The sequence below is a fragment of the Pelodiscus sinensis genome, chromosome 1 (genome assembly GCF_049634645.1).
Source record: "Pelodiscus sinensis isolate JC-2024 chromosome 1, ASM4963464v1, whole genome shotgun sequence".
In the NCBI taxonomy this organism is placed as follows: Eukaryota; Metazoa; Chordata; order Testudines; family Trionychidae; genus Pelodiscus; species Pelodiscus sinensis.
Genome location: NC_134711.1, coordinates 200462508 through 200482798, shown reverse-complemented (window position 1 = coordinate 200482798; position 20291 = coordinate 200462508). Strand labels below are relative to the sequence as shown.

Genomic DNA, 20291 nt, shown 5'->3' with positions numbered 1-20291 from the left:
AATACTGGGCCAGGTTTTTTTCCTGGATCCTTATTTAGGTCAAAGTCCCCTCATTATGAGGAGTGAGAAAAACTGACAAAGGACTACAGAATTTGTTCCCTTATTGAAACAAAAGAGATGATGTGTCTATTTTAGAACAAAATATTGCATTGTCTGATACTTTCACAGGAAGCTATAGGGTGAGTAGAACAATTAACAGAACCAAATATTACAAGCTTGAAATGAATCAGCAGCCACTGACAAGCCACTCAACTGTTCTTCACACCGAATCACATCCTGAAATCTTTAATTAGGTTTCATTAGGTTCCTGCAATCATCTCTGTATGTGCAAGGGGCTTCTTCACAGAACTCTCAGAAGGAAGTAAACCTCCTATCACCATCCACAAATAGGCTAAGAATTCAGGAATTAGACTGGAGGGAGGAGCTTTACTCTTTTTAATATAAGGAAGAGATCAATATACAGGAAAATATTTGTGCAAATATGAACTAGTTTCACATAGTTAGCATATATTAAAAAAAGATAACTCATAAATGTCACATTCTGACATCTATCCATGTTAGAAATTTTACCTAGTATATATTTATGTAAACATGTAACCGCTGGATTTTTTAGCAGTTAAACATTGGAGGGAGGAGGCAGGCAGGTGCTGGTGCTTGTGGGGAGACAGCTCTTAAACTGGCTCCCTGTGAGCACCAGCCCCCACCTGGCTACCCCCTGCTGCCTCTAATAAAGAGGCAGTGGGGAGGGGGGAAGAGGAGGTGGCTCCTGAATGCTCTTCCCCCACATGCTGCTGCCTATGTGGGAGGCAGTGGGGAGGGAAACAAGTATTTCCGTGGGTCTTCCCATGGGCACCGGCTACTCCCTCCCCCCACCATGCTGTCTCTGATACAGAGGTAGCAAAGGAGAGGTGCATGTAGTGATTAGGATTAACCGATAAGCCCAGGTTTATCAATTCAATGTTTAAACAACTAGGGTATGTCGCCAGAGCCATGTACATTAGTTTACTAAACATACCCAAATGAAGCGGCAATTTAAATAATTGCCGCTTCATTTAAATTAAAATGGCTGCACTACTCTGGACGCTCCGCAGTCGACATCAAAGACGTTTGTCGACCGCCCCGGTAAACCTCATCCTACGAGGCATAACAGGGCAGTCGACAAATGCCTTTGATGTCAACCGCGGAGCATGCAGACTAACGCACTGAGCCGACAAATAGCTGATCGGCTCAGCACGGCAGCCATTTTACTTTAAATGAAGCAGCGATTATTTAAATCTCCGCTTCATTTGGGTATGTCTAGTAAACTAATCTACATGGCTTTGGCGACAGAGCCATGTACTCTAGACATACCCATATAGGCTAACATCCCTAATCCATGTACAGTAGCATTTTTCTAAAAATAGCACTTCTGAATTATTTATCATTTGGTCCACTCTTTAAAATTCAAAAATATATAAGTAAGTCTTCCAAATTCCATTTAGTAGTTAAAATTCTACAAACAGAAAATATCCAAACATGATAACATTTTCAAAAATCTAGTTTGCTGCCTCAGAAGACAGGGTCAAAAACTCTCTGAGGACATTTACTCTAATCAGGAAGAAAAAATGGAGAACATTCATAGGTCCAATGACATGGATATTCAGGTACATTAAAATATTTTAATTAACAAAATAAAATAATAATAAAAAAAAACTGTTTTTTGATAAAAAAGGACTCTAGGCGCACACACTGTTCATATTAATGCTTGCATTTGCGGAAGAGACTATCACTATTACATTTCTTTATAGACTATATGTATCAAGTGAAGATAGATATACATATACAAATACAGAAATCTTAGCTCAAGCTAGTGACAGTAGAACTACATATATTTGATATGAACTAGTTACTCAAAAGTGCTGCTTCTTATGCAAACAGGACTCTGCTGGGGAGAATCTGTTAGGAGAATAAATTCTTTCATACCACTTCTGATACTAACAACTTCTGCTCAGCAAGCAAATATGGAAAAAAGGCTCTCTCGTATCAACACTGTGCTTCAGGTCTCAGCAACAACAAGGCAGTATGTGAGAATTATTTATGTGATACCATTAGTGTTTCATATCACACGCCTTAAATGGAATCTCTATGGCTATGTCTAGACTCCAGTAACCTTTTTTCGAAAAAACTTCACCTACATCTAGACTACAGCTGTGTTCTTTCAAAATTAAATCGAAAGAATGCGGCTTTTCTTTCGATGGCAGTACTCCTCATTTCACGAGGAAGAATGCCTTTTTTCGAAAGTGCTCTTTCAAAAAAAGGCATTCTTGAATGCAAACAGGGCTTTTTCGGAAGATAGCATCCAGAATACCTGGGTGCTCTCTTTCGAAAAAGCGGCTTGCTTTTTCGAAAGAAGAGGTTGCAGTCTAGATACTCTCTTTCAAAAAAGGCTTGTAGTCTAGATGTACCCTATATGATATTCCAAATATGAGGGCCAGATTTAGGAACTGGTATGCAACATAATCAACATACTGTAATATGGTGAGGGGAAGTGCCCACTTACTACCGTGCCACCAGATAGCTGTACCACTTATTTGATAGATTATCATAGAAATAATTCACATATACATAGAAAATAATGGGGGGACTGGGAAGTAATCAAATCTTCCATAGGGGCTCAGTGCAAGTTTTCTGTGAAGGTTAGTGGGACTATTCTTTTTTTTTCTCTGAAAGATTATGTCCCTTCTGTAAAATTCTCACCCTAATGAAATTACCTCCCAAATAAAAACAGGTATTTTCCACTTCCCATTGCAACATACATTGAAAAATACTACGCTTAAAAGTTATTATTGCAACATCCTCTCTATTTCTGGCCTGGAGAGTTATATGGTAACAGAATCACTACTTACTGCAATCAGTAATGATTGTTCTGGCCTCTTGATTGCCGGTCTTGTTTTTTAGATTCTGTGCTGCCGTTATAAGTTCTTCCAGTTGGGGATGCCTTTGCTCCAATTCCTGTAGTGTTGCCTGGTTGTTTAAAAAAAAAAGTGTACACATAAAATTGAGAGTACTGTAGCTCCAGTTGTATTTCACTGTCACTGAATACTACCCTGTACCAGACCAGACCAGGTGTTCAGCCTTCTCCACTGGTCTCCTCTGGGTATTTTAATGGAATGGGTCACCCCACATGCTAGAATATCATACAGTCACAGGCCTCAAGGTGGAATTTTCTTCCTAACCACAGCAAAGTGATGATTATTTTTTTGTCCTGAAGCACGAGCCTTTATACATTTTTATCTTAATTATTCTTACCCGAGGATAGTAATATTCTCATTATTCATATAAACGTGTACTCTTTTTTTCTTTTTGTGAATTCCACTGAACTCTTTGGGTAAAATTGTCAAAAGCACTTAAGTAAGGAGCCTAAGCCCCATTGAAAATGTTACTCTTTGGTTCAGCAAATTTCCATGGATAGCAAGCATGTATTATACAAAAGCTCTTTTATGTTGCAAACCTATGGAGATGAAAGTAGACCTGCTACTAACACATAGCTATTTGTCCAGTTGAGTGTGGCTAGAGGCTTGAACCACGTGGCTATTTGGCCAGTTGAGTGTGGCTAATTTGCTTCAGAACTGGTTGGACACCATGGAACTAGATCTATAAGTCCCTCCTTCCCAAAAGAGGACAAGTGCTGAAGGAGCTGTGTGGTACTGAATATGTTAATGAGGGAGATTTAGAAAAGTTGAAGGGCAAAAGGTAAGTCTGATTTAAAGCAGAAAGACTATGCTACATGAAATAAATAAAACTTTGGTCAAAACAATAAAACAAAACAAAAAAAAAAAACCCCAAACAAGCAATGCTGTTGCTGCAATTCACACAAGGAAAAATATCCAGTATTATTCATAAAAACACTTAGAGGAAGGGACTACAAAATGTAACAGAAGGCGGTAATCATTCTTTAGATTTTTTTTTGAATCAGCCTATAGAATTTACTAGAGACTTACATCTCTGTTATAAAGCTATAAAAAGGAAATCATTTTGTACAACTGATAGATTGTACAGTCATTTGCAGTTTAACCATATCAAATTTGTATTGAGATTCATTCTTATTCAATTATATGGAACTATTGTAAGAGGGAAAGATCTTTACTAAAAAAAAAATCCCTTCTTTTAATATTTTAGGCCTATTCAGCAGAAATGTCATGCAGTCTTTATGAACACTGAAGACCAATATAAGATTGCTGATGTCTTACAATGATTTTTCACTCTTGATACTTTACAATTTATGTTGCAAAAAGGTAGCATGTAGTTGTGATCATTTATGCACATATGTAAAGCTCTGGAAATTTGATCTTGAGAATCTAGTCTAGAATTACGCACAAAAAAAGAGAAGATAGATATCATAATAAGCTACTACAAATTCCACGCTGTGATAGAAGGAGTGCTGGTATATAACAGTGTTATAAATATTGATGTGTAAAATAGGTCTTTAAGGTGAAGTTGTTGTATACTGGGTTATAAAAAAATCATGTGTGACTCTATTGATCGCTAGATCACCAGGGTGTGACAAAAGAACAAACAGAAAGGCAACGCATAACAACTTCCCATATCAGAACAACAAGCAAAGATTTGAAAGACCATGGGAAACATGATTAGTTTCAAGGACCATGCCTCCTATCTCCAAGGAAGATGCAAGCTTATTTTGACAATTTTGGCCAACTTGGAAATCAAAAGGTTTGTAAACAGAGTAAAAATGATTTGATCCCCAAGAAGGGGAGTTGTGTTGTCAGGGGCTTTGCAGATTTTGTCTAACAAGGATCATCTAATGAAGAGTCATGCTGATTCAGAGAAGAAAACGGTTTAGCTGAAAAGTGTGCACCTTCTACCTGCAGATGTTAGCTCAATAATCAGTATTGACTCACCAACCTCATTTCTTTTATAAGGAACTAGTCGTTCTAGAGTTCCCATGTGGGAGATGGTTAGATACTTAGTAAGCGAGGCATGCCTATAAACAGATGTATTGTTTTTATATTTTTCTATAATATTTTCCTTCTAAATAAATGATACATTGCTTTTAGAAGTTCACTAGGTCACTGCTTAGCATTGTAATTATCCCAGAAGGAAGAGAACTGCAGGGTCTTGGCCTAAGTCAGACCTGCTGTGACAAACATGATTAATACTGGGGGACAACCACCCAGGACCCTGTCAAAGAGTAGGAGAATTGTATGACTACATTCCCATCTCAGGTGACAGCTACAGGCCTAACACATGACAAGACAAGGTGAGGGTGAGAAGTGCATCTCATTCAGTAATATATGTCAAAAGCTAAATAGGTGGAGTTGGGTTTTATTCCATTTAAATAATTACACAGCTCTTTAGTAATTAGTTGAATTTTTAACTGTGTCACATATCTGTATAGCAAAAGTGCATAGATATGCCTACCTGGGATTTTTGCCCTAACTGTCATAGTGCAGGCTCTGTTCAAATCTAATGGTTTTGGCAGCCCACATTCTTACCCATGTGTTTGGATGGCATTATGCCCATTTGTATGTTGGTTAGACTGTTTACTGGGCACAGGTGGAAAGTAAAGATTGGTTAAAATGGGGAGATTATATAATTCAGAGTGCCATTTTTTATGAGGCGTCTCTGTGAGAGCACTCAAACATATGGTACCCCAATGGACTTTATTTCTTAACATTCTCTATTTAATTATGTGCTTCTGAAGTTGTGACACTCAGTCTGGAAGAGATGAAGAGCCAAACAGTCAACAAAATATTATATAACCTCCAAAATAATCAGAATTATGTTCTGATGCTGTATATCAATGTTTGCATCACACACATTGCTAATATAGAGAGAAAAATCACAAAACAGACTCCATCATTTAGCAATCCATCTTCATCTGATTAAATATCCTTTCTCCTTTCCTCTCTTGTCTTTTGCAAGGCAAGAGTTATTTCTTTTCCATGGCTTTTTTTTCAACCTGGAAACTGATTGGAAGAAATAATCAAATGATTAACAGTTCCTGCCAGAAATGGATGCTGGACACCTCCACAATGCAAGTCTTTGGTCTTCAGACTACCTCACATATCCAGAACAGCAAAGAGAGCACTTTTCTCACTTTGGTTGAAAACATGAACAGTAGGTTCTGTGTACACAGCAATGTTACTGCTTATTTCAAAATCGAATGTCTACACTACAAATGCCCATTGAAATAGTGCTGAGTTATTTTGAAACAGAGTGTCTAGAAAGATTGGAGTCTCTATCGCATTTAAAGCCCCTCCAAAACACTTTGGGCAGGACATCAGGACAGCAGTCACTTCCTGTAGCTGCTTTCTGAGGCTATCTGAAACTTAAAGGACCCCCCGTACTGTTGTGATCAGGCTCCTTTCCTTTGTCTACCTCCTTGAGGGACAGCAAAGCTTTTTCACTACCTGCTCTGATGCCCTTGAAGACACCACAGCACTCCACCCATAGAGCCAGAGCTGCTGCAAAGCAGTCTCCAGCTCCTGGACCTCATGCCGCACCTCCTAGTGCAGTTACTGCAGGCTGTCCTCATGAGCTTGCAGGAGCAAGACCCCCAGCTCATTGCAGGACAAATCCTCACCTCTCTCCACATGCAGCACAACTCCAACTGGACTGGATTGTCATGGAGCAGTGAGACGTCCAGCAGAGGTACCAGAATTTCCACATGCAGGAGGACACCTTCCTAGAGCTGTGTGAGTGGCTCTCCCTCCACATTCAAGCAACAGGACAACTGCAAATGACCTACCATCCCTCTCCAGAGGTGGGTCACCATCGCTCTATGGAAGTTCACCATACTAGACAGCTACCACTCTGTTGGGAACCAGGTCAGTGTGGGGATATCGACTGTTGGGGCCACGGTCATGCAAGTATGGTGCTTTTACCATGTTATTGAGTGAGAGGTGAACTACTGGAATGGGGTTTCCTCGGGAAGGGTGGTGGTGGTGGAAGCTCCCTTCCCCAGAGGTTTTCCAGTCTCTCCTTCACAAAGCACTACAGGGAGATGGGGTTGAGCCTCCTGTGTGGGGGAAAGAGGGTTGGGCTCACGGACCTCCCAAGGCCTCTAGCAATGCTGTGATTCCCTGTTGTGTCCTTCTATAGGTGGTGAGGACCATCAACACCATCCTGCTGTGCTGGCTCATCCTCCTGGGTGACATGGACCCCATTGCCCCTGGTTTTGCCGCCATGGGCTTCCTCAACTGTGGGGGAGTAGAAGCACTGATGGCACCCACACCCCCATCCATCTCCCTGTTCACTGGGCATCTGACTGCATCAACCAGAAGAGGTACTTTTCCATGGTCCTGCAGGCCATCATGGACTACCAAGGACGGTTCACTGACATCAACATCAGGTGGTCGGGGAAGGTGCACAATGCCTGCATCTTCAGGAGCTCCAGCCTCTTCCATATTATTTAAAAATAACGGACTTCCTGTGTAGAGGCTTACTTTGTTATTTCAAAATAACGCTGCAGTGTAGACATTCCCAATAAGACCAGAGGACACCACAAGAGCTGCATATGGGATGCTTACAAGCAGCATCTCTCTCCAAATCCAGGAATTAAGTACCAGTGCCTTAAAGTTTGCCCACAGAACAAGAAAGAAATCTATGTAGCATTTATACACATTTTTGGTTGCCAGCAAAAAAGCAAGAGAAGTTAAACAACAGTGGCCTCTAAATGATGTTGAATATAAAAATTCAGTCAATTAAATGTAAGCATGTGTGTAAGAGCTGCCATTGAATGTGTGGCATTTCAGATAACGTTACTCTAAATTAATTAGCCTGTATTTTTTGTAGGAATGGCCCTGAAGTCCTGACACCAGTACAATACATTAATCTGCAGAATCTGGAGCCTAATACATAACAGGAGTATAAAATCAAAGGAAGTGCCCCTTTCTTCTGACTCTGAGAACTTTCTCTAAATGAGAGAGAGATCAGCCTGGCCTTCAATGTGTGTGTGTGCATGAAGCTGAATTTGACCAGTTATGATGTAAACTTCAAAGAAACATGCAAAAAGATGCAGCAACAGAAGTTCCATTACATAAAGTCAGTGAGTACAAAGTTTCATTTATCTTTATGTCAGTTATCACTAATATTAACTTTCATGTTTTACGTCATGCAAATGGGCATTCTTATATGGCTGTTTGTTGACCGCTTGTTCTGAATTATGATGTAGTTTGGTGCTTTGGTTTGAAAAGGTTACAGACCCCTGCTCTAAATAACGAGGAAACTATATCTGTTAAACTATTTCACCCTGCTCTCTTTCTCTCTGTTTCAGTGTGGAGATTTTGACCCATACTTCCGCCAGCCATCTTCTGCCCAAATTCCTGACCCACTTTTAAAGAAACACTCCAAATACTTTTACAAGGTCAACCATGAGCTTTTTGTGCAGTGACAGGAAAGGTGTATGCATGCACATGTGCAAACCCATTCTTTCCACATAATGATCTGAGGGAAACTGCCTGAATAGAGAAAACCTTGACGTTTTTCCTCAGTTTTGGTCTACACCTATGAGATTATTCATGAAATGTTGCACTCTGGCTCAAAGCCTTCCACAATCAAATTTATTCTAAAATGCTCATTCTGATATAGGTAAGCCCTGTTGCATGGGTGGCAGCATTTGGGAGGTGTACTGCCTTTCCATGCACCCGCCAACATTTTAATTACTAAATGGGGTGTCTACACATTCCCCCTCTGCCCCTCCTTGCCCCTGCCCTGTTGTATATTGAAAAATAGAAGCACAACCACTTGAATTTTTAAAAGAGATAAGTGCAAGTAAATGCACTTTGTTTAATCACATTTTAAAGAATCAGATTCTCCGCTTTACACCTCACTACAGATATGTTTTATTATCTATTTGTAATTTTCCCTGATTAAACTGAGTCATGTAACTCTTCCTGTGCTACATGCCTCCTCTTCACATGGCAATAGGTTAAAAGTGATAGGATATGAGAAAACATAAGAGCCACACAGAGATCTTTGTGCTGGATTAACACAATAGATTTAAGCATCAGGTATCAAATTATAAAATTGAAATACATTTTAGTATTTTACTTATTGTTTTGCATTTTTATTTTAGTAGCTACTAGAGACCAATCAGGGTACTCGTGTGCTGGGTGATGTAGAAACATGGAATAAATTAGAGTCATATTCATATTAAATATTTTCAATAAAACACAAGAGTACATGCAACAGTCAGAACAGCTGAGAAAAATAAGTAAAGAAGGGGGTAAGCCTGACAGCAGTAACTGCAACGGAATCTTTAGCAAGGAGGAACACAGCAGTCATCTGGACTGGGTAAACAGATTCTCTTTTTCTCTCTCTCTTCCTGCACCCACCCACCTGCTTTGAAAGAAGTGTTTGGATTGGAGAGACCTTTGAACATTAGTTTAAGATGGAAAATAGCTAATCAGACAATTTTCAATTGTCTTCTAACATTACACAGCTTTCAGAAATATAAATCAGTAGCAATGGGTGTTCTGAAATCTTCAAAGGAACCCTCGAAATCCAGGGCATAAGTAGAAAGTATTCAGTATAATGAAACTGGATCTGAAAGTGAAACAAAGCAATCTTTACATTTATACAGCTGTATAACTGAATGAATTGCTTCATATTGTTACAATAGTGTTGACAAATGAAACTCATTCATAGTGTCATCCTGATGGTGGCAGCAGGTCCGACTACGATAAACAGTTGCCTGAAAATGGCAACTCAAGAAAACAAATACCACTTGTTATTAAAAATTGAAATACCATAAAAGTTAGGATTGTAAAAGAATATTAAATTAATTAGAAATCAGTTTTATACATAGAAACTGTCAAAAAGTTTTAAACTGTCCATAGAACAAACAAGGCACCTAGCCGTTCACTGATAGTGAGAGATTTTGCATTTCTGTATTTCCAAGTACACAGAACTTGTGTAAACTATGTAAACTGTATTTTTAACTCTTATTATGAAAAAATTTAGCTCCTTAGTCAGAATAACCTCTTGGTGTCAGAATGTTTAATGTTAATACGACTCTCATTTATTCCATGATTATACATCACCCAGCACAACGGTATCTGGACTGATCTCTAGAAGCTACTACAATATAAATGCAAAATAATATGTAAAATACTAAAATGAATATAGATTCTGATATGAATGTATTCAAATTGTATAATTTCACACTTTAAACAAATTTTCTTAAACAAATATATTGTGTTAATCCAGCACAAAGATCTCTGTATGGTCTTATATTGTCTTGTATCTTATCACTTAACCTATTGCCATGTGGCATACTAAGGGTTACATTATTCAATTTAATCACAGGAGCTACAAATAAACACTGAAACATAACTGCTGTGAGGTATACAGAGAGGAATCTGACTCTTCAACATTTATTTTGACTATTGCATCCTGTTATAATCCTGATGGTCATAGTACTTTCCACAGAATAATCTTGAACCTACAAACTCATATTCATTTCATTTGTTGCAGTGAACTAACCAGAAATACTGGTACCTTCAGATTGGGCCCTATATTTGAAAATAAATATTTTTAAGCTGGAGCAACATGGTGGTCAATCAGGCCATTGATTTCAAAGGCCCCAAGCTTGAAATCTTTCTTTCCAGAGAGCTGTTTTATGAATTTAAGTCTAACAGCCTGTTGTAACACCACAATAATGCAGAGGTGTGATTCAAATATGAAACATCTCTGTTAAAAAGTGGCACTACTGACTTCTAACACATTTTCCACATTTGTGGACAGTGATTGCTCAAAAGAGAAATCCAATTTTCAAGCCGCTAAGTTTTATGGTTTCTTTACACAAAGGGTGGTTGAAATACAGAACAAATTGCTAAAGTCAGGAAGTGAAGCAAGTAGTGTAAATCAGCTGAAAAAGGAATCGAAAAAACAAATCTGGAAGGGAGAAATTTAGTGAACATAAGTACCAGCTGGATATGTGGCAGTTAAGACGATGCTCTTAAAAGTTTACTGAGGTTATAAAAAAAGACAAGTGAAACACTTTTGATCCCAGGCTTATGTTTTGAAATGTATATGTGTTACTTCTGAAATCTATCTATTCTTTAAGCTATGCTTCTGGTTTGTCTTCATGGCAGCATTATTAAATTAATGTATATGTTTACATAGTGGTACTGGTGGTATTAATTCTGAAGCATTTATTTTGGCACAGCTATAGCTGATTACCACTTGGTGCAGAAATGAATTTTTTCCCACGCTATAAATGGATTTTCTTCACCTAGTGCTGGACATTAAACTGTTAATTTACTAACTGGAGAGAGCCACAAGTGGTTGGCTTTACCATGCTTTACTAGGTTGTGATTGATTTGTATGTTCTCTTTACAGAGATTAGGAGCTTCATTTCACCAGTGTATTACGCTGATATAACTTTACTGGAATTGATAGAATTACATGGCATAAAACTGAATTAATACATGGGTAAAACACTACAACTTTATTGAAGGCCCTTCAGCAGTATGGATACATCTTATAGCCATATCTGCTATCTTTTTTTATGTATTTATTTAGCAATTTAGCACCTTACTGTAGTACATAAGTAGGTTCAAAACCAGGGCCAAAGTGAATGAGGTATGTGGCAGTGCAGAGATTTAGAGAAGGTATTCATCATCACCCAGGAAATGGAGATACCATTTTGTTAACATCCATATCAGTTCAAGACCATCTCATGGTAAAGAGGGTATGTAGTTGTGGATTGAATAACTAACATAGTTGCAGCCTTTCATATATGCTATTAGCTAATACGTTAAAATCTTTATTCATTGGACTTTGTAACACCAATGCCCCCAGCTCACACATTTTTAAACAATAACTATTCAGAAGGGGAAAAAAGTTTTGTTCTCCTCTTTATCAAGCCACTCACTTTTGCATATTCCTTATGAAGTTCTTGGCTTATGCAATTCAGAATTCAATTAAAGAGGTTGCTGAGAAATAAGTTTATCTGCCTTCTAACTTGTAATACACTCTAAATGAAATCTGACAAAACTGATAACTTGCTTTAAGAATTTCACAGCTGTCTCAACACGGATTTAAACAGCAACCTTTCAGGGGATATTGTGAACCTATTTACGAGCTGGCCTCTCCTCTAAATCTACCAAATGTAATGCATGTGCCTGTGAAGACTGTAATTAGCAGGCTTTGGAGAGAGCTTGCTAACAAAAATGTACATCTGTAACACCTACAGTGTATTTGCATAACAAAATAGGCTTGTTAAATTATTCCACCCCAGCACACTTTGTATTTGTTTTCTTTTCACTTAGCAGAAACAGAATACAAGAGAAAAAGATCATTTACATATGCTGCAAATTTAAAACTAAAATGGCATAATAATAAAACTTTATTAATTTAATTCTGTAGAGTCTTTTTTAAAAATGACTATTTTGTTGCAGTAATTAAACAGTTCCATGTTAATTTACTTACAACAGGCTAGATCAATTATCTAGCAGCTTTGCTAAACTGACTTACATATTTCAATAGAACCAAAATGTTATTAAAAACACACAATTTCCTCTCCTGAGTTCAATTTAATACAGATTGGTCCTCCTTGGTCTGACACCCTCTGGACCTGAGCCGTTCTGGACCAGGGAGTTTGCCAGACAAGGGGAGGTCAATATTCCTCTGCTGGCAGCCCTGCTGCCAGCTCCTCTCCCTGGGGCTCTCGCTGCTGGGCTTCCCCACCTGCTGCTGCTGGGGGCTCCCCAGCCAGGACAACCTTGTATCAACTTGTGTCAAGGGCTTGTGAAACTGATTATGATCCCAACCTTGTATCAACTTCCTGGACAACCCAGTCAACTTCAACAATGGAACCCTATAGACAACTACATACAAGAAACCCATGGATCACCATACCACAGACCCAGGAACCATCCCAAACACACTGATAAATGTTATCTAATGCCAGGCACTCAAATACCAAAGGGTGTGTCTAGACTACATGCCTCCTTCGACGGAGGCATGTAGATTAGCCAGATCGGAAGAGGGAAATGAAGCCGCGATAAAAATAATCGCGGCTTCATTTAAATTTAAATGGCTGCCCCGATCTGCCGATCAGCTGTTTGTCGGCAGATCGGGGGAGTCTGGACGCGATGCCCCGACAAAGAAGCCTTTCTTCATCGACACAGGTAAGCCTCGTGAAACCAGGTTTACCTGTGTCGATGAAGAAAGGCTTCTTTGTCGGGGCATCGCGTCCAGACTCCCCCGATCTGCCGACAAACAGCTGATCGGCAGATCGGGGCAGCCATTTAAATTTAAATGAAGCCGCGATTATTTTAATCGCGGCTTCATTTCCCTCTTCCGATCTGGCTAATCTACATGCCTCCGTCGAAGGAGGCATGTAGTCTAGACACACCCAAAGAGAAAGGAGAAAGTCAGGGATATAAACCTTAACACACTGAAAATTACCTTACCTAACAATGACACTCCAACAGAGAAGTAATCAAGGAATGGTCTCCCAAATATCTCAATGACACTCCAACAGAGAAGTAATCAAGGAATGGTCTCCCAAATATCTCAAAAGAACATACTTCAAAACAGAAATAAAACCCCATCTGATCACACATACCGGCTGCGTCTAGACTGGCAAGATTTTCTGCAAATGCTTTTAACGGAAAAGTTTTTCCGTTAAAAGCATTTGTGGAAAAGAGCGTCTAGATTGGCACGGACGCTTTTGCGCAAAAGCACTTTTTCCAGAACAGCGTCCGTGCCAATCTAGACGCGGTTTTGCGCAAGAAAGCCCCGATTGCCATTTTTGTCATTGGGGCTTTTTTGCGCAAAACAGTTTTTATCTGTCTACACTGACACTCTTGCGCAATTACATTGCGCAAGAGGGCTTTTTCCCGAACAGGATCATCATAGTATTTGCGCAAGAACACTGACAATCTTACATTAGATCGTCAGTGTTCTTGCGCAAATTCAAGCGGCCAGTGTAGACAGCTGGCAAGTTTTTCCGCAAAAGCAGTTTCTTTTGCGGAAAAACTTGCCAGTCTAGATGCAGCCACCTAGTTTATCATCTATTACCCTATACTGGAACCCATAAACGTTATTATCAAACAATTACAATCTATAACCAGTAAGGATCCCATCCTGAGATAAATCTTTCCTGAACCCCTTCTTCTGGCTTTCAAATAACCCCCCCAACCTCATCATCACAGGAGAGCTCCCCACAGCCCAGGATGCATCAACTAAGAACAGCACCAGACACAGCCAGAACAACAGATGCAAAAGGTGCAGACATATCTCCATGGTTGCAATGATCAACATCCCTACACATGCTCATCACGACATCTGGTGTCATAAGTGTCCCAAAACAATTATGTTGGTGAGATCAGATAATCGCTACACTCTTGACTGAACTCACATAGGAAACTGATAAAAAGAATATCATCACAAGAGAGCTCCCCCCAGCCCAGGATGCATCAACTAAGAACAGCACCAGTACCAGACCCAGCCAGAACAACAGATGCAAAAGGTGCAGACATACCACTTCACTAGTGAGTGAATGTTTTTCACAAAATGTTCACGCTATATTTGGCCCATCAGTCCTCAAAGGAAACTTGCACAACACTTTCAAAAGGTGAGTGTATGAATTTATATGCATAACATTGCCAGACATTAAAAAACATGGACTAGATAGAGATACTGAACTTACAACAACAATCTATATCAGAGTGACCATAATTCCTGACCAAAAAACAGGAGGACCAGGGCTCGCCTGAGCCACACACACCACTACCACTTTCATCCATTGTGCAGGGTTCACAAGAGCTACCACCATACATACTGCCTACAGCTGAGGGGGGCTGACCCCTGAGCCTTGTGCTGACCATGGTTATGGCTGACCACACCAGCTCTGAGCCACGCAGGCTGAGTGCCTGAGTCCTATGCTGCCCGTTGCTGGGGCAGACCCCCTGAATCCCATGCCACCTGTGTCTGTGTCTGGGGGTGACATCCACAAGCTCCACACTGGCTAAGGCTGGGACTAATCCTGTGAGTCCCTGTTGCCCTGCTCTTCACATCACTGCTCCCATCAATGTTCCTTCATGTGCCCCAAGGAGAGCACACCTGACTTTCTTGGTCAACTGGGCATTTGTTCATTTGCTCTTCCCATCTTTCTTTTCACCCCGATGATTGAAGAGGTATTAATGAGATGCTTCACCTTGAATGATCCACTGAAATATGTTAACAACTATGTTAAAGTAACAATCTCATTACCTTATATTTATCTGTGACATTCTACATACCTTTCCCAGAGCTGAAGAGGAGCTCTATGTAAACATGAAAACTTGTCTCTCTCACCAACAGAAGTTGGTCTAATAAAGATATTTCTCCACCCACCTTGTCTCTCTAATGTGCCAATCAGTCATTGCTGGAAATAATTTTAAAAGGGGTATGCAGTCCCAAATGTCTGTCAGCTGACAGTTTTAACTAGAATGAAAAGAGGGAATTAAAGATACTTGCTTCAAATTAAACAATGATCAGTGGGGCATCCCTACATTATCAGGGGTGCCCAACTCTCTGGCAATTAGGGTAGGAGTATATCTGATCCCCACAATCTCATAATAATTAGGGATATGAATATTGTGCTCTTGTACACATTTCATTCTTTTAAATAAAAATCCCATAAGCAGCTGGTTCCTGCCTCAGTACTGTTGGTCAGCTAATACCTTCCAGATGGCTGAAATGAAGCACAAGCACAAGATAAGGAGTGGAGGTGTTTTGGAGTGAAGGAGCTCTTTGCACTTGTAGTGCCTTACTTTGAAATATGAAGAGATTCTTTTCAGGGGTGAGGATTGTAGAACTGCCTTTATTCAGCAGGTCAACCATCCTCTAAATCTTGGCTTGTGGCAGAGTCAAAGTTGTATTGTAGCATTACAGGGGTTGGATGGCCTTGAAGGCTTAGATCTTTTCTATCACATTAGACCCTCAGGATTATATTTCTATGAGATGTTTTTAACATATAATTTTAAACATGATTTATAGTAACTTCTTCAGACCTGATGAGTCTTGGCAGATACCTCAGCCACTTTCTGCACAAACACAAACACTAAACAGAGGGATTCTACAAAGGGATGGGAAAGGTGCTGTCCAGACTATTTGTGAGCATATACTAAAATGCCAACTAATGGGGTCACATTGATACCAGCTTACCCCTTGAAGATCAGATGTCAAGATGGATTCTGCTAGCTGAGAGAAGATGGAGGAGAAAAAAAAAGCAAATAAACACAATGAAATGTAACTAGCTGAAGTGTGCGCACCAGGGACATCACCACAACAAAGAGGGAAAAAGACAAGGTTGCTTTGTAAAAAGTGATAACTTTTGATTTTATGCCTATAATAATGATTAAAATATTATTGAAATTTGCTTAAAGAACATGGTCTGGAGATAGATCAAGAATGAGAGAGGTCAATGATAAGATTAAGATTACAGACTCAGGAAGGAAATTTGACTTGAGGACTTGCATAAAGGTAAATAGAGTATGAAGCTGCTTTTAAAGATGCAACATCAGATAAATCAGAAATGTGCAGGTCTAGTGGGCAGAGTGACAATCCAAACTACTAAAAATTCTTCTGTAGATTATAGATATATTTAGAGTATATAAGTGGTGCTTTGTTTTGAAGACAACAGATGTAATATATTACCTAACGAATAAAGATGTTACTGAAAGCAGTATTTCCCAGTCAAAATAAGTTTTCTTTTTGTTATCTAACCATTGCCATTTAGCACTTATTTTCAAAACTGTTTCCAGCCATTAGTGCCTCTGAACTGATTTGTTATGTTCATAAATTTTATCCCAATAACCTCTATTATTATTATTTTGTTCTTGTCATGTTTACATCAATTATAACACACATCTTTATGTTATTTTATCTGTTTTTGCAATGTCATTTTGCTATCATTTTTCTTAATAAAATATGTGACAAAGAATAAAGTACTAAAAGGTATTCAGATTTCCCTTTCCTATTGATTTTATTTGTATACACCTTTGTAATTTTATAACTGTAAAATTTATAATTAGTGTACTGCAGTACACTTTATCAGATGCTGATGCTTTCCAAATACAAGTTGTTGAGCACACACATAATCCAGTATCTGAATTTCTAATGAAGCAGGAAAGGTTATTTCAGGGCATTTTGTATGATTTCAGATACTGAGAATCAACAATGTAAAAGATGGGGCCTGATTCTGTGAGCTACTGATTTTCCTTAATTTCTACCAAAGTCAACAGAATTTTAATCTTTTAGCATACAGTTATGATTAAAAATCTAAATACTGTTATTTGAACAATCTGTTTCTTCATTTATTGTATATAGCTTAGCTACCTTTTTTTCAAAATCAGAGTTCTCTTAAACTTCTAAAACTCTATTATCATAAGCAATCTGAAGATTGATTTAATTATCCTTAGACAATGGACTTAAATGCACAGAATGAAAGTCTATCCATCTTGTCACACATTTAACTAAGAGTATGTCTACACTATGGGATAAAGTTGAATTAAGATATGCAATTTCAGCAACATTATTGGTGTATCTGAAGTCAAAGCACCTTAACTTGACTTCTGGTGCTATCCACAGTGCCAGAAGTTGAAAGGGGAACACTTTCTCTATGATTTCCCTTACTCGTGGAAGCAGAACTATCGGCATCAACTGGAGTGCTCCTCTCAGTTCGAATTAGCGTGTCTTCACTAGACCCATTAATTCAAACCCTGGAAGATCAATAGCAGCAGTTTCTATCTTCTCTGTAGTGTAGACATACCCTAAGTGATAAATAAGATGTATTTATCCTGCATTACAAGCTACAGGAATAATAACACACTAATACATTTGGGAACTGATGCAAAGTATATAGATATCTTTAGTTATCTGCCTCTGACTTTAAATGAGGGAAACACAATTAATTTTGGAGGGGAAGAAAACAAAGATGTGAATTACTGAACTGTGACATTTTAGTTCTTCAAACTATCAAACTTTCCAAAATATAATAAATGAGTCTCAGTTCTTCCATGCTGATTATTAACTATTGTCAAAATTTATAAGTCCTTCCTCAGTCTAGTGATTCCTTTCTTTGGAAAACTCCCTTTAATTTAATGAGAGTTTGCCTGAGAGTAAGAGTGATTAAAAATGGGTAAGGAAGAACATAAATATTAAATGCCAGTTAAGACTTCCTGTTATCTCAGCCTATATTACAGAAAATGGTATTATGGTCAAGTATATGCTCAAATGAACATAGACATGGTTTTGTGCTTCCTTGGAAGCATATGGAAGCATCCTTGGAATTAATTTTATTAGGGGGAGTGAAATTAAAGTCTAATTGATAAGATCTAGCTAAATGGCTTACTAGTGATGGCAGGCAGAGTGATCACCCTGTGTGTTGAGCAGGACCTTGTCAAGAGCATTTCACTTAGCAAACCTGCATGATTACTTTAAAAAGTAGCTCAGTGGAAACTGCAAACCAAGGTACCAAAGACTAAAGAAGAGGAGTTAATCTGGACTGAATAAAGCAGATGGCATCTGACTTCTTTGCCCAGAGTAAAAAGAAAAAAATCTAAGGGATAAATTATCCTTACAAGTGAATCTGGTAGAAAATAAAACCTGAATAAATAAATTGTCTATTAGCATGACTGTAACAATGCCTTAAATGTGAGACGGCACCAGGATAGCTAATGCAGCCAGGCACAGAAATGAAATCCTTTGGACAAATTTCTTTTGGATTTTTTTCTTATTTGGTTTGGGCCGACCTTTGTTATTTATTTATTTATTATTAAGAACTGGTAGTGAACTGAAAATATATTCACCCAGCTCTGGATTGACTAAATGACATTTTCTGTACTGTTATGCAAGATCTCAGAGTATATGAACGTACTAGTTCCTTCTGACCTTGAAATATATATGAAAACTTCAACATTTGAAATAAGTTCAGTTTGTCCACCTTATCAGCTGACTCTGAGTCATTTGTACTTTCACCTACTGTTTTCTCAGAGATGAACATTAGTTTTACTACTCCATTCCCCTCATCCCCAACTTGTTTATCTCTGGTTAAGAGAAGTGGTAAAGGATAAACTTAACTGTAACTCATTATTGAAGTCCTTTCTTCTGTAGGTGAGCAGATTCTCTATTATTGCTTGTAATAAGAGGTGTCAGACTTTGATTAGTAACTTTAGATGAGCTAGTTATTTTTTTTTTTTTTTTTGTAAAATGTTTCTATTTCTCTCTTTTAGAAATGTGGATTTAGAAACCAAAAAATGGTTTCAGAAATGCATCTTCTTTATGTAATCAGAAAAAAGAAAAAAACAATTCTGGAGAAGCAGAAGGACAATAAGGTAGTAATAATGGGTTACTAGTATTACATGTTTCCTATCCATAACAAATTTGTTTCAATGCATTGTTTTTATATAATTTGACTTGCATTTATACGTCTGTCATAAAATTCTAGCTATACAAGATACACATTTTTCAAAAATGCCTTCATGACTTAGAAGTATATCTTTGTGAACAACAGCTGTTTTGGTTCATTGGCAGTTCCAACGTATCAAACAAAGATCCTTTTCAGATTGGACCACCTGCACCTGCTGTGGAGGAGAAAGGCACCTCTCCCACCAGCCCCATCCCATCCCTAAACCTGCTTTGACCAGGGTGATAGGCACCCCTCCTTTGGGGCCCCAACTCAGACCTGACACAACTTAGGAAGAGGCACCCTTCACCTGCACCAACACAGCCCAGCTCTATATCTGTTGTAGCCAGGGAAGAGGCGCCTCTTCCTCAGCCCCAACCCGGCCCCAGCCTGGACCTGCTGCAAGTGAGGGAAAGCTTTCCCTGCCATAGCCATGGGACAACCTACAGCTCCTAATCTTCATTCCTGGCCCTCAGAGCCTGCACCCCCCCTAACCAGAGCCTGTACCTCAACCCAACCTTCTGCCCCAGCTCTGATCCCCTCCCACACTTTCAACCCCTCAGCCCCACTCAGTCACATGAATTTTGTTATGTACACCAATATAGAGGTGTTCTGCCATGTTTCACCTGCATATTGGTGCACATAAAATTCTTTCTGCATGTGCATGGAGAAATTATAGGGAACATGGATTATATGTCTTCTGCTCTGTGTTTTATGCACATTCTACCATATATTTTATGTTATAGCAGTCTTGGATGTTGACCCGCCACATGTTGTTTGTTTTAAGAACATTTTCATTGCAGATTAGAAAAAAATGCAAAGAAGGTACCAATGTGTAACTTCTAAAGATAGATACAGCTTGACATAAGATTTAAGAACCTGAAGTGCC

General features: G+C 38.8%; 1 protein-coding gene across 11 annotated transcripts in view; it reads right to left on the bottom strand.

Annotated features, from left to right (window-relative positions):
* The window catches only part of DMD (dystrophin), a 2108520-nt gene that overhangs the window by 533990 nt on the left and 1554239 nt on the right, over positions 1-20291 (bottom strand). For all 11 annotated transcript variants that reach the window (XM_075916549.1, XM_075916586.1, XM_075916651.1 and 8 more), the window contains one exon: positions 2886-3003. In XM_075916549.1, coding sequence (XP_075772664.1) covers positions 2886-3003 — 118 coding nt within the window. The remainder of the gene's footprint in view (positions 1-2885; positions 3004-20291) is intronic.